Consider the following 14444-nt stretch of genomic DNA (forward strand, 5'->3'; position numbering starts at 1 on the left):
ATAAAATATTTCAAAAAATACTTAACATTACCTGAGATTAAATGGTACCGCAGAGCAAATTCAAGGATTTTCTCTCCTCTGCATGCAGTTGAAGTGCTTTACTGGAACCAGAAGTCATCTCTTTATCATACTGTAAACCAGTTTGTCTTCACGTGACATGAAAACATTTGTCCACTTTAGAAATTTGCTTCCTCATTCACTTGCTTTTTGCATGAATAGATTTGAAAAGATTGACTGACTGATGACAGTTAAATTATGATGTTAAGTTTATATCAGTTTTTAGCAATGAAGGCTATCGGGCTACATTACCTTAGGGGCTGTTTCCCAGACAGGGATTAATCCAGGATAGGGAATTTCAGTAGTTTACCTTACAAAAAACAATACTGCATGTGCATCTTCAGAAAAAAACAAGGTCACTGATAAGATGTCAGTGCAAGGTGTTTTTAAAACTAAGGCATCTCAAGCATGCATTTTAGTCTGGGACTAGGATAAGCCCTGTCCAGGAAACCACCCCATAATGACATAATTTCATCACATCTTTAATTTAAAAAATACATTATTTTAAAGCAGCTTTACATATGATGGTCCAATGAACAACCCAAAGATGCATGTTTTTGCTAAATGTCACCAAGCCAAATAGTGAACACTGTGAAATTATAATTTTGAGATTATCGATTGATTTCAATCATTGATTTTACTTAAATGTTTAATCTTTTACATGATCTTACTCAGTCTATATTAAAGATATCAAGGTCTTTGATCTATCAATCAATGTTTTTCAAATTGTTTTTAAACACAAAGAACTATACTAAAATTATGTTGCATTTAAGATTCATAAATGTTTATAATTTGTAATCATTCATTTATCAGCCATCTATAGAAACATTATTTTTTATTTATTTAAAGTAATAGATACTGCATATTCTGCCATATGTTCACTATTTAGGTATTTTCCACTTTATCCACATTATAATACTGTCAGAAGTTTTATGCACTTTTTAATGGTCAATTCTTTAACATTCACTGCACAAATATGGAGTAATGTTAAACATTTGTTAAATGCTAAAATATAGTTCACATAACCTGTTATTTAAAAATATGTGATTTATGAATATCCTGTAGCCTATTTTTTATTGCTGCATTATATCTTAAGACATCGTAGCTGATGAGAAGCACAAAACTAGAAGGAAACAAATAGGCAGTTATTTTTAGAAACTTGTGCTTATCAGTGACTGAATTTTTTTTTTTTTAACTGGTTAGTCAACATTTCCAACATGTCCAAGTACATGACAGTGCCAGAATATTTTCTTTACAACAATAACTTCTCCACTTACTAATCTTCTATTATTTAGCATTACAAAAATATCCTCATATCATTTCATCTGTTAGAATAGATTTACATAAACTGATATTATAATACACATATTTATCTTTCACAGAACTTCAGCAAAACTCTTTTGAGATCTTCTGTTTCTGCATGAAGTCAATAAACATGAGTCTGAGGATCTTTATTCCTGCAATTCATCTTTAAAAAAACTATAAGGTTAATTTATTGTAAAATAATAACTATTATAATCCTTATAAGTCATTATCGATGAATATAAGCAATAAGCTAACAACGTTTTAATAAGGCAAGAATTTATTAAATGAGATTAAATGATATGCATGTAAAAGTTTGCTCTGTTTTTTGTAGAAATCTACTGAAGGAAGGGAAGAAAACTCAGAGAAACAAGCAACACCATCCGAGAACTATACAAACATGAAGCCACAGACATAATCTTCATTTGATTTAAGATATCTGTGAGGAGGAAAAATAATGTAACAGTGAAATGATACTGTGGATCCAGTGATTTATAAATAAGAAAACATCTGAAATCTTCACCTGTGTTTCCATCAGACCTAATCAGAGGACCCATGGATATGGAGGAACTGTCATGGATATCCAGAGATCTGCGGGCCCTCCGCTGATATCCAGGGACACAGGACTGAGAGATAGATAGAGAGAGAGAGAGAGAGAGAGAGAGATAGAGAGAAAACATAATCCATTTTTATCTCACAATTAAGAGCACAATAAACATAACTACATTACAATTAATGTTTAGTGTAACATTTATATAATCTACTTAGTATCAGAAACATTACAGTACATAAGTTCTGCTAAAGTTTATAAACTCACAGTTGTGCAGTTATTGTTTGACAGAAGACAAAGATGAACAGCGCAGTGCAAGTAAACTTTAGTGGAATCTGAGCTGAAGATGAACATCCTGAAGGAGAAACGGCTGGATGTTGAGACATCATTCTGAAGAAGCTTCACTGTGTTATCATGTGGATTTGGACACCTGAGGATAAGGAGGATTATTTATTTAACCCTTTAAATGTCTTTAAACACATTACAGCAAACACAAAGAAATGTTTGTCTCTTACTCTCCAGTGATGAGATCCCAGCGCAGACTGTAATCTGGATCATTCACAGGTGTAGCCCAACATGTGTCAATCACTGTCACCAACTGTCGACTGTCAACCCCATCAACACGAACCTCAACAAAAATCTCCTGGTTGAGTTCTACATTCACACTACCATTGAAGGGCTGAGAGAACCCAACATCCTCATATGGGATCATTCGGACCTGATACATCCCATGACCAGCAGGAAGGGTCTTGTGCACAACGCTGGGAAAATAACAAACATAGATCAGTTATAATGCGATATAGTCATGTGTCATTCTTCTACACTCACCTAAAGGATTATTAGGAACACCAAACTAATACTGTGTTTGACCGCCTTTCACCTTCAGAACTGCCTTAATTCTATGTGGCATTGATTTAAAAAGGTGCTGAAAGCATTCTTTAGAAATGTTGGCCCATATTGATAGGATAGCATCTTGGTTTGAGATCTGGTGACTGTGGGGGCCATTTTAGTACAGTGAACTCATTGTCATGTTCAAGGAACCAATTTGAAATGATTCAAGCTTTGCAACATGGTGCATTATCCTGCTGGAAGTAGCCATCAGAGGATGAGTACATGGTGGTCATAAAGGGATGGACATGGTCAGAAACAATGCTCAGGTAGGCCGTTTAATTACGATGCCCTATTGGGGCCTAAAGTGTGCCAAGAAACATCCCCCACACCATTACACCACCACCACCAGTCTGCGCAGTGGTAACAAGGCATGATGGATCCATGTTCTCATTCTGTTTACGCCAAATTCTGATTTTACCATCTGAATGTCTCAACAGAAATCGAGACTCATCAGACCAGGCAACCTATTTCCAGTCTTCAACTGTCCAATTTTGGTGAGCTTTTGCAAATTGTAGCCTCTTTTTCCTATTTGTAGTGTAGATGAGTGGTACACGGTGGGGTATTCTGCTGTTGTAGCCCATCCGCCTCAAGGTTGTGCGTGTTTTGGCTTCACAAATGCTTTGCTGCATACCTCGGTTGTAACGAGTGGTTATTTCAGTCAAAGTTGCTCTTCTATCAGCTTGAATCAGTCGACCCATTCTCCTCTGACCTCTAGCATCAACAAGGCATTCGACCACAGGACTGTCGCATACTGGATGTTTTTCCCTTTTCACACCATTCTTTGTAAACCCTAGAAATGGTTGTGCGTGAAAATCCCAGTAACTGAGCAGATTGTGAAATACTCAGACCGGCCCGTCTGGCACCAACAACCATGCCACGCTCAAAATAGCTTAAATCACATTTCTTTCCCATTCTGACATTCAGTTTGGAGTTAAGGAGATTGTCTTGACAAGGACCACACCCCTAAATGCATTGAAGCAACTGCCATGTGATTGGTTGAATAGATAGTTGCATTAATGAGAAATTGAACAGGTGTTCCTAATTATCCTTGAGGGGAGTGTATACTGACTTTTATATGTCTAGCCAGTACAAAAGAAGTCTCACCTCTCCAGTGGGTTGATTTCTATCATAGAAAGTGTTTGGGTTTGGGGGTAAGCACAGCTGAAAGATAACTTTAGATTTCTCTCTCTGGTGATGATGTCTCCAGATGACTGTTGTCCACTCAGAATAAAGTTCTCGTAGATGATATGAGTGCCATTGGCCTGTGGAACACAAACATAATTTAGATATTAATACAAATCAATAAAAAAAAAAACATTTTAATATTAAAAATATGAAGCTATGTATGATGGTTTTATATATTTAATATATAATTTGATATACACTGATCTATGAATATGCAAATTCACCAGTGATTGTGTACATAGATGCAACATTCTGCATATCCAGACACATAGCTTTTACAATGCACAAATGAGTTGCATGTTTGCAGCATATTTTTTGGCACTCATGTTAACATATTAGAGCATTTACACTGTGCGTGGGAGCAGGACACAATACTGACTTGGAAGTAGAGCTTTACAAACTTGATTTTCACCACATATGCTTAATATGTAATTTTAACAACTAGAGGTCGCTATACAACAAAAAATTGTGTCAGCTTAATGTTGTAGTCAGTCTTCACTGTTAATATGAATCAATTTGACAGGAATCACAAATCATGTTTATGAATGATGTATTGAAATAAAGTTTTATAACCATTGCATTATAATGCAAGCTACACATTTAATGTGTTGTCCTTAACTTGACACATCTCTGTGCTATTTTTGGAATAACAATCTTTGTGTTGTTTTAACAGATCTTGTGTTGTCCCTTATTTATTTGAACACAAAGTAAACATGATGGGTTAAATAGAATAAAACAAAACAATATGTAAAAACTACACATTCTTTCATAGAGTGTACTTCTGCATTTTGTGTACTTTCATGTATGAATTATTACTGCACAAATCAATATGTTCTATTGATATTGATGGGCACAAACTATTCGTATCATGATATGAATTCGCAGGTCAGAGTTTAACAGACTTGAACTTTGCTATGGAGCGACCTGCAAAATATCGTGGCACGTGCGTTTCCATTCTGACTCATTCACATGCGCCTGAATAGAAGTCAGCGCGACGAAAAGTTTAGTTTGATGTTAACAGCTAAGGGGCGTTGTTAGGAACGACGCAAAGTGGACTTGGATCTGGATATCGCCATTAATTGTGCAATTGTAGACCAATTAAAAATATGATTAAAGACTGTGGTGTTTATTTTCATAAATCAGTACGCAGCAACAGTGGCACAGTGATACTTATGAAATCCGTGGGGCACCAGAACGGGTTGTTTTATAATTTGAAATAATCTGTATAAATGTATTAATTAATCAATAAAATCACCCATCACTACAGTATAGGTATTGAGTCTTACCACAAGATTTGTACCACAGTTGTGTTCATTGTTATCAAAACTAAACTCCACTTGGCCATTCTGGATGGTTCCTCTGCAGCTGGGATCATTGAGATGTAGGTCACTTGCTGAAAAACCAGCTTCAAAGAGCTGACAGCGAGATACAGATATAGATCCTGTACTGCTCTCACAGGTTTCAAAGAAATCTGAAAGAGAAAAATAGATTGTCAGAATTAAAATATAAAGTTTTACATTAGAAATGTTGTGAAATGATTCTAACCAAAAGAGTCAGAATCAGTTCTGGTTTGGTTGTTTTTGCAGAAACAGCCGTAAACACCGCTCCTCTCTCCACAATATTCATCTTCAGTACAGTTGAGCGAAGGACACGGATCAGTCGGAGCTGACAGGAGAACAGAGACAGAAAGATGATGTCACACAGATTCCGGGTTCCCTGAATTAATAAAGTTTTGAGTCCCACATTTATTGCTTGGCTGGTTTTAGATGTTGCCCAGCTTGAATTTAGCTAGTTTAGTAAACTGGTTTCAGATGGACTTTGGCCACGTTTTAAAGGGTTAAGCTGGCCTTAACGTGACGACCAGCTGACCCACCAGATCAAATCAGCTAACATCAGCTTTGCCAGGCTAGGAGGGCCAGATAAGACCAAACAACCAGCTTAAAAGTAACCAAAACCCCTCTAAAACCAGCCTACTAATCCATCTTAAACCAGACTGCCAGATTTGGCAGGTTTTGGCTGTTTTTCAGCAGGGCGATGTTTTGGTCCTGAGATATTACTGGCTTATGTTGCTATTCGGTTCCTGTGCTAAATTATTACTAGCAAAGATATTTCATATTAAGATATATAATATTCCTTTATAGTGTTTTGATCCTAAAAATCACTCTGATACTTTCTCAAGTCTATAGGATTGGTTGCAAGGCTGGGATTTACCTAAAGTTGGGGATCAGACAAACATTTAATATCAATAGGAATTTTTTTCAAACAGAAAAGTTAAAGTGGAAATAAGTAAATTCTCTACCTGCACAGTAAGCAGCACAAACCATTGGTTTGACAAACTCATAAACGTAGTAATTTCCTGGACATGCTTTGACTTGTATGGCATGAGATTCAGTATGACAGCAGCCGTCCCATGAGGACAAACAGACATATCGTCTGACAACTCCATCTTCCAGCTGTGGATGAGGATCTTTGAGGAACATTGGGGCATAAGTGCCACACATCCCTCGACTGACACACGACTCTGGCATATGAGCACTCTGACCATTGATGAAAAGTCTGTACCAGCCGTTCCAATCGATATTATAATCACACATGACATTGTAGTAGTTGTAGTAGTTGTAGTAGTTATATACAGAATTATCAATGGATCTCCAGGGTTCATCCAGACTGGTGTAGCTGTAACACGGGTCGACACTTGGAGTGCTGAAAGCAACTATTATGAAAAAAGTGCATTAATAAATGTAGACTGGATGCAGATTACATTCATTCAAGGACCTCACACCCCCCAACTCCGATACATTGCTTACATGCAAAAATTGTTTACGTGCAATAACATTATAAGCATTTTTTTTTCATTTACATGCAATTTAGCCAATATCAGTAATAGGGTATACTGCATTCAGGTAAATACGCACCTCAACTCTTCCTAATTTTATATATTTTCATGTAGGGTAAATAAATTCACGGTTCCTAAAATATGAATGTGAGTGGATGGATAAAAATATTTATCTACTTTTTTACTACATATATTGAGTCTGGTTTCATTGTATGCAATAACAATATTTTTTATCTCAACATACAGTATCTATAACAAGTCTGCCTAATTGTCATATATTGTGTATGCCTACAACCAGTGCTTTAAGTGGGCCAAAAGAGGTGCCGATAATATGGAGCTAGAAGAGTCTCAATAAAGATAAATGCACGCACTGCATTCGCATGTGCACACACGGGATTCATGGATGCACACGCGGGATACACAAATGCACACAAAATTCACAAATAAATGCACACACAGAATTTGGGAAGCACAGAAGATTCACGGGTGCACACGGGGTTCGGAAATGCACACGGGGTTCATAAATACACAACCAATTCAGAAATGCAAACAACATTTACAAATGCACTCAAGATTCACAAATGCACAGGACAAGATTCAGAAATGTATTTCTGATGCACACACAAATGTATCTTGATTTACAAACTGTTTTTGGTCTGTGAACTTTACTGCATTTGTGTGTGAATTTTGAGACTCCCCTGACTTGGCTCGACACACAAATGCCTTTTTTTAAACAGGGAATGATCTGCAACCAATCAGATATCTCCCTTGTTTTAGCCAATCACAAGAACGCACCCCACGTGGGGGATTTTTTACTTATAAGCCAATCACATTACCTTTAAGCTGGTTTGCCAACCGTCAATAAAACCGAAAAAGAAGAAGTAGTTTACACAGCGTGTGTGTGTCGAGCCAATACGGGGGGGTCTCGGAATTCACACACAAATGCAGTAAAGTTCACAGACCTTTTACAGTTTGTAAATCAAGATATATTTGTGTGTGCATCAGAAATACATTTTTGAATCTTGTCCTGTGCATTTGTGAATCTTTAGTGCATTTGTAAATGTTGTTTGCATTTCTGAATTGGTTGTGTATTTATGAATTTTGTGTGCATTTTTTTTTTTGCTGACTCGACTCCTATATTGAAGGGGTTTTATATTCAGCAGTCAACAGACGACCTTGTAAAAAATAAGAAATCCTTTTATAAGTTTGTGGATTTGCTTGAGCTAGAAATAGCTACTGAACATAAATAAAATGAGCAAAAAGGATTTTGAAAAAATACCATTAGAAAGAGCTACTGTAGAAAGAGCTTTTGAACATAAATAAAATGTGCAAAAGGTAGATATGTGAGTAAAATTTTCAGCATGGTTAAATGCTAAAACTAGTTGTTCAGATAGAAAGAGCTTGAAAAAAACTTTAAAATGACACCAAGACCATGTCAATGGTCCGACGCATGCGCTTTTAACTTGTAAACGCAAGGGTGTATGGGTAATGTAGTCTCTGCTCTCGGTGGGACGAATTAGGAAGCGTACATCATCAAGGGTGCTCTGAAAAGCCGCAGCGCAGCCAAAGGATTAAATTAAACCTCTGATTTTTAAACAGATGTGCAAATGAGCGTTCCGGTACGCTAAAAGCACGTTCTGGGTGCACGGAGAGGTGGTGGTACGCTCAAGAGCTATTTTTGGAAGTGGCGGTACTGAGTACCGGGGCGTTCCGGCCCACTTAAAGCACTGCCTACAACATAATTCATTATAAACATAAAGTATTTAAACAGGATGAATGTACCTGCACAATAGCTAGGCAGTGGGATCGCTAGATTTGGTCTGGTAAATTTGTAGACATAATAATCTCCTGGACAAGCTTTGACCTGGATTGGGTTTGATGTGTAATAATTGCACTCATAATAATAAGAGCCGTGGACATCACGAGTAACAACTCCATCTTCTACTTTAGGGTGAGAACCAGCAAGCCACAGAGAACTGAAACCTCCACATGTCATGACATTAACACACCACTCGGGCATCTGAGCACTCGATCCATTCAGGAAGAGTCGATACCAGCCATGCCATTTTACACGAGTGTCATCATGTCCATGTAAATGTCCAAACATATTCAATACATTAAGTGTGTTTCTCCAGTTGTTGTCCAGTATTTTGTAGTTTGAGCATGGATCACCTGAGATTAAAATAAATTATATTTCAATAAGAGATCCAACTTGTATTGTATGTATCATGCATTGTAAAGAAAAATTGCTATCTTAATTTTTTTGTTAAATCAACTGAGATTTATAGGTGATTTTAACTCACTATTATTTATCTTGACTAGAGATTGGTTGTTTTTTATTAAAAAAAGTCAACATGCCAATCTTGCTTTAAAGTGAGATGACTGCATGAAACAACAAAAGCATTGGTTTGTTTTCACTTAAAAAATGTATCATCATTAGCTGAGAAGAAAGTTAGGACACCCATGTCCTAATAGCTAATGTCCCCCCTTTGGCTAAAATAACATAAATGAGATGATTCTTGTAGCCATTTACCAGTATACTGTATCTAAATATACATCTATAAACATGATATATTATGGAGACCTACTCATGGTGATGCTGGATCCAGTAATCATAGTTCTAGTTGTTGTAGAGTCTGTCTGAGAGACGGTGCTGACATCTAAAGAAAATAAGTAATTTAAGACATCACTGCAGTTATATGAAAACACTTGAAAAAGTTAGACAATGGCAAACGTTTTACCTGTGCAGTATCCTGAACACCAGTTTATTGGTTTTACAAGTTCATACACATAGTAATTTCCTGGACAGGCTTTAACTCTGATGGGTTCTGACTTCACATCACAGCAGGAACTATACCACAAATTCCCCCCACAGACCTCACGGGTCACCACCCCGTCTTCTATCTGAGGATGAGGACCACTGAGTGACAGACTTATGACCGTGTTACACATGTAGGCATAAACACAGGTCTCTGGCATTTGGATGTTCATCCCATAATGATAAAGTCTGTACCAGCCATTCCAGGAGAAATCACTGTCACAAATCCACAATCCACCTACAGTTGTTGCTCTCCAGGGACGATCCAGAGACTCATAGTTGTAACAGGGATCATTGATGATGCTGCTGAAAGCAACTGACAGGAAGAAAAGAGATGTTACTTATAATTAGTACATTTATTAGTACTAATTATTTATTAGTACGCCCCGTGTGAATGTACTGTTAGAGGAAAAGAGTTAAAACTTTACCTGCGCAGTATGAAGGCTTGTTGAGTGACACATTTGGTGTTACAAGTTGATAGACATAATAATCTCCTGGACAGGCTTTGACTTGGATGGGGTTGGAGCTGTAGTGACCACACCGGTATTCCCACAAATTACCTCCAATGACCTCACGGGTCACCACTCCATCCCCAAGCCGTGGATGAGAACCACTGAGATACAGTGCAGTTTCACCACCACATCCCATTAAACTCACACACCATTCAGACATCTGAGCACTTTCTCCATTCAAATACAGTCGATACCAGCCGTTCCACTCAACAAGACTGTCGTCATGGTCACGGTCCTGGGGTGGGTTTAGCCGTATGTCTCTCCAATATTCATCAATGATGTTATAATCATAGCACGGGTCAGAGCTGACTGTTGTAGAGAGAATAGATTGTACTGTAAAAAGAACAAAAAAATATGTAACAACATTTGCTTATTCAATGAATAAGTAATAAATAAAACTAAAAGTATACCCTAGTTTTGTGCAGTGGTGTTACTTTTTATAATATACATTAATTTATCATACATTCTGTGTAAATAAACCTAAAAATAAGGCTACTAACCAACAGCAATGCATTTTTTTTATTTAATGTTTTGTTTAATTCAAATTTTGAGTTATTGAATGTTTTATTTCATATATGTTCTTGGGGGGCCATGAAGGGATGCACCGTACACAAGGGGGGCCGCATGGCAAAAAAAGTTTGAGAACCACTACACTCTAGTGTGTCTTTTATAGCATCTTTTACTCTGATTATAGAATCATGTGCATCATGGGTCGTCAAAATATGAGCCTGCTACACGCGCGTCAAAGGGGTTTATGGTAAAAGAGATTCTCACATTAATCAACATTGGCTTTCAAATATTGTTCACTCCGCCTTTAAGTTAGTGTCTTGCGAGTATTTTGTCAAAAGTGAGCGTCTCTTTTACTTAGCCTCAAATGAGAGCTAAAACTCCTTTCACATATTTGCAAGTGCACTCTGCCTCAAGATGTATGCGTCACATGCAGACCCATACCAACAAGCACAACCTATATACTGTAAGGTTAAAATGTTTAACTCTTTCCCCGCCATTGACGAGGTATCTTGTCAATTAAGAGAAAACATTTGCATAAAAAAATGTGTTTCTGAATTTTTAAATGTTAATCTGCAATACCGTGATTATCCAGTAGAAGGATCCACTTACTCATGAAAAAACTGAAGCCAAAACGTTATTTACTAATTTTAAACTCTATGTATGTTTTGATAATCGTTCTGAATCTGATCTCTAACAACCTTTCTTCACAAAAATGCAATTATTTCATCATTTTGCTAAAAAAAATATATTTTTAAGTAAAATAATATTTAAAAGTTTATAAGCAGAAAAAAATATAGATAGGATGAAACATTTTTCCCCATTTTGTTTGTTTGTTTGTTGGAAAGGAGAGGGTCTGTTCTTTAATTTGATATCTTATATGTTTATATATTTTTAGAAGAAAATTTTCCTGGAAGGCATTTTGTGAAAATCACAAAAAAATGCTGGTGGGCAACTTTTCAAAAAATGGCTGCAGGGAATGACTTACTATGAGTTTATTCTTGTTTTGAGCGAACACAAATTAAGCTTGAAAAGCAGAATGAAGATTTTTTATATACCATCAATGAAACCACAACCTAAATATTAGGTATGTTAAAGTTATGTACATGCAAGAAAGTGATGAAGCTGGTTGTGATATTGGGCTGACTGCCAGGTTTAAAGAAGAAATGTGATAATATGTGAATGATGAAAGCAGTCCCACCCCTTCACCCCTGCAGCAATATGAGTTAAACGTTTCAGTGACTGTTGATCATATCTTGAAAGAATTTTAAACCATTATAGCCCAGAGATGTTTTTGCTATTTTTAGCATCTTGTAACTAACCCCTTATTCACACCATGATTCTGTGTTTGTGAAGAGGTAATAATATAAAGCGGTATGCTAATTATTATACAATAAAAACTTTCCTAATATATATTTTTTTCAATTCAATTCAATTTTATTTATATAGCGCTTTTCACAATACTTAATTGTTTCAAAGCAGCTTAATATTAATAGAAGCAGTAAAAGCGCATAAAAATGACAGATAGCACAGCATAATACATGATAGCATAAGCAGTTAAATTTGCTGCGGCTATGACTCGACATTATAAGTGAGCGTATTACTAATGTAACGTCTAGAAGAGGAAGCTAAGTTAAGCCCAAGAAGGCTGCCTCCCCGGGTTAAAAAAAACCCTAGAAGAAAAAAACCCCGGGCTGTTTAGCCGAGGAAATAAAAAAAGTCTTAGGAGGGAAAAACCCTTGGGAGATATATATGTATATACACACATATAAACGGATAAGGAGATTGATCTATAAATTAATCTATATAATTTCATATCACTTTATTCTAACAGGTTTTGAATTAAGTTCCTGCTTCCACATTGTACAACTCTTTAAGTAATTACAACACTGAAATAATGTGTTACTACAGTAAAAAATACAAAAAAATGAAGATATTTGTAGTTTTTACAAATAATTCATGACAAAATATGATAGGGTTACTGATTGTAACCTTATTTAAACAAGAATTTAAGAAAAGAGAACAAGGAAACAAAAGGTGAAGTAAATGTCATGAAGATTGATCATAGTACCTGATGTTTGTCCACTGATCATTTTACCTGTTAAGCAGAAAATATTTTCATATTCACATTTAGCAGACATTTTCATCCAAAGTGACGAAAAAAGCGATTCATCTTAAAGAGGCAATAATACAAGACGTGCTGTACACTGAAAAAAAATTATTCATTCAATTTTCCCAATTGTTTAGGGTAAGTGGTTGCAATCAATTTATTTAAGCTACATTTAAACAAGTTTTTTATTTTATTTAGTTTCTCTTTTTTGTTTGTTTGTTTAAATGTAGATTAAAATAAATTGATTGCAGCCACTTAAAATTTAGCAAATTTAATGCATTTTTTTCATTGTACTTTTATTTTACATACAAATTAATAGTTAATTAAAATTAATTAAAAGTTTTTTGTAAAGGTTTTTTTCCTGCCTTCACACATATGAAATACATAAATAAAATAGTATTATTCTACAGCGTAAGACAGATGTGTATTTAAAGATGTGTTAAACACTCACCATAAGTCAACAACAGCAAACAGACCCACAATGAGATTAAAAATCTCATTGTGACAAACCTGCACTTCAAACACATCATACACAAAATGTATAAACTGTGTCTGTATATAGAATTTGATTAGATATTTTTATTGCACATTTGTAAATAGAAATGTAATGCAATATTCATAACTAATAATTTAAAATATTAATAAAATGGGCTAAATGTGGAGAATTACTTACCTGAGATGAAAAGCTACTGCAGAGCAAAAGTACGATTCTTTGTTCACCAGTTAAAGCTGATTATTTTAGTTGTTTAGTTAGTCTGGGTCTTAATTATTTGTTAGGGGCGGAGTATTGGAACCACAAACAATCACTTAAAAATACTTGAAATACTTTTTCTGCAGCTGAGAAAGATGTGTCATTTCAAGAGTTTGCTTCCTCATTGAAATAAACAAATGTGAATGCAAATGAAATAAATGAAGGCCATTAAATAAATGATGAAGTTGTTTCCACATAAACTCACACATTCTTTACCGTTTATGGATATTTGAACTTTGTTTACAATATAAACCCACAATAACCCGTAAAAATTCCCAATAGCTTTTTTGAACGCAAAGCAGCTTTATAGAAAATGGCGGCCCCCTTAAAACATCAAAATGAATAAGCCAAAGGTGAAAAAATCCTTTAGCTAAAAGTTTGGCAATAGAAAGAAGCAAACCCTCTGTTGTTTTGTTGTATCTTTGTGTAGTTAAAGTTCATAGTGTTATTATCATTTCAAAGCAAATGAAATGTGGTTAAAAAAGGATTAAAATGCTGCACAACAGCTTTAAATAAAGTTCATGACCTGAAGTTTGTGCTCCAGTTATTAGTCAATGAAGTTTTACAGGAAGGTAATCGATGAAGCTGGCTGATCAAGATTCCTTTCATGACTCATCACTGTGACAGAATAATTGCTTTTTATTTTTAATTGTCCATAGACAAATGTTTTTTTTATCCAAGCACTGACATATATTAGAAAGACTCCTTAGTTACACTCTGAACTCATTTTACCAAAAGGCAATTATCAAGTAAATATTTCATCCAATATCTTTCATCATGTGAGTAATAAATATTTTTACGACAGTATTATGACATAAATGTGATGCTGTTTTCTGACTGGTGAATGAATTCAAGAGTGGACTTTATTTGTGGAAATTTTATTTACACAGTAGAGCATATTTAATGATGAAAGGAAAAGACAAAA

At 35.5% G+C, this 14444-nt stretch overlaps 1 protein-coding gene across 1 annotated transcript in view; it reads right to left on the reverse strand.

Moving 5' to 3' along the window:
* LOC129420664 (uncharacterized) overlaps positions 1–13488 on the reverse strand; it is a 19759-nt gene extending 6271 nt beyond the window's left edge. Inside the window, exons 1-14 of the mRNA XM_073866518.1 lie at positions 13442–13488; positions 13220–13278; positions 12730–12756; positions 10068–10484; positions 9563–9955; positions 9410–9481; positions 8604–8993; positions 6285–6698; positions 5531–5650; positions 5272–5456; positions 3905–4062; positions 2425–2670; positions 2177–2339; positions 1883–1985 (exon numbers count right to left, since the gene is read on the reverse strand). Coding sequence (XP_073722619.1) covers positions 1883–1985; positions 2177–2339; positions 2425–2670; positions 3905–4062; positions 5272–5456; positions 5531–5650; positions 6285–6698; positions 8604–8993; positions 9410–9481; positions 9563–9955; positions 10068–10484; positions 12730–12756; positions 13220–13268 — 2737 coding nt within the window. The 5' untranslated portion in view covers positions 13269–13278; positions 13442–13488. The remainder of the gene's footprint in view (positions 1–1882; positions 1986–2176; positions 2340–2424; positions 2671–3904; positions 4063–5271; positions 5457–5530; positions 5651–6284; positions 6699–8603; positions 8994–9409; positions 9482–9562; positions 9956–10067; positions 10485–12729; positions 12757–13219; positions 13279–13441) is intronic.
* Positions 13489–14444: the final 956 nt, after the last annotated feature.

Source organism: Misgurnus anguillicaudatus, chromosome 4, assembly GCF_027580225.2.
Source record: "Misgurnus anguillicaudatus chromosome 4, ASM2758022v2, whole genome shotgun sequence".
NCBI lineage: Eukaryota > Metazoa > Chordata > Actinopteri > Cypriniformes > Cobitidae > Misgurnus > Misgurnus anguillicaudatus.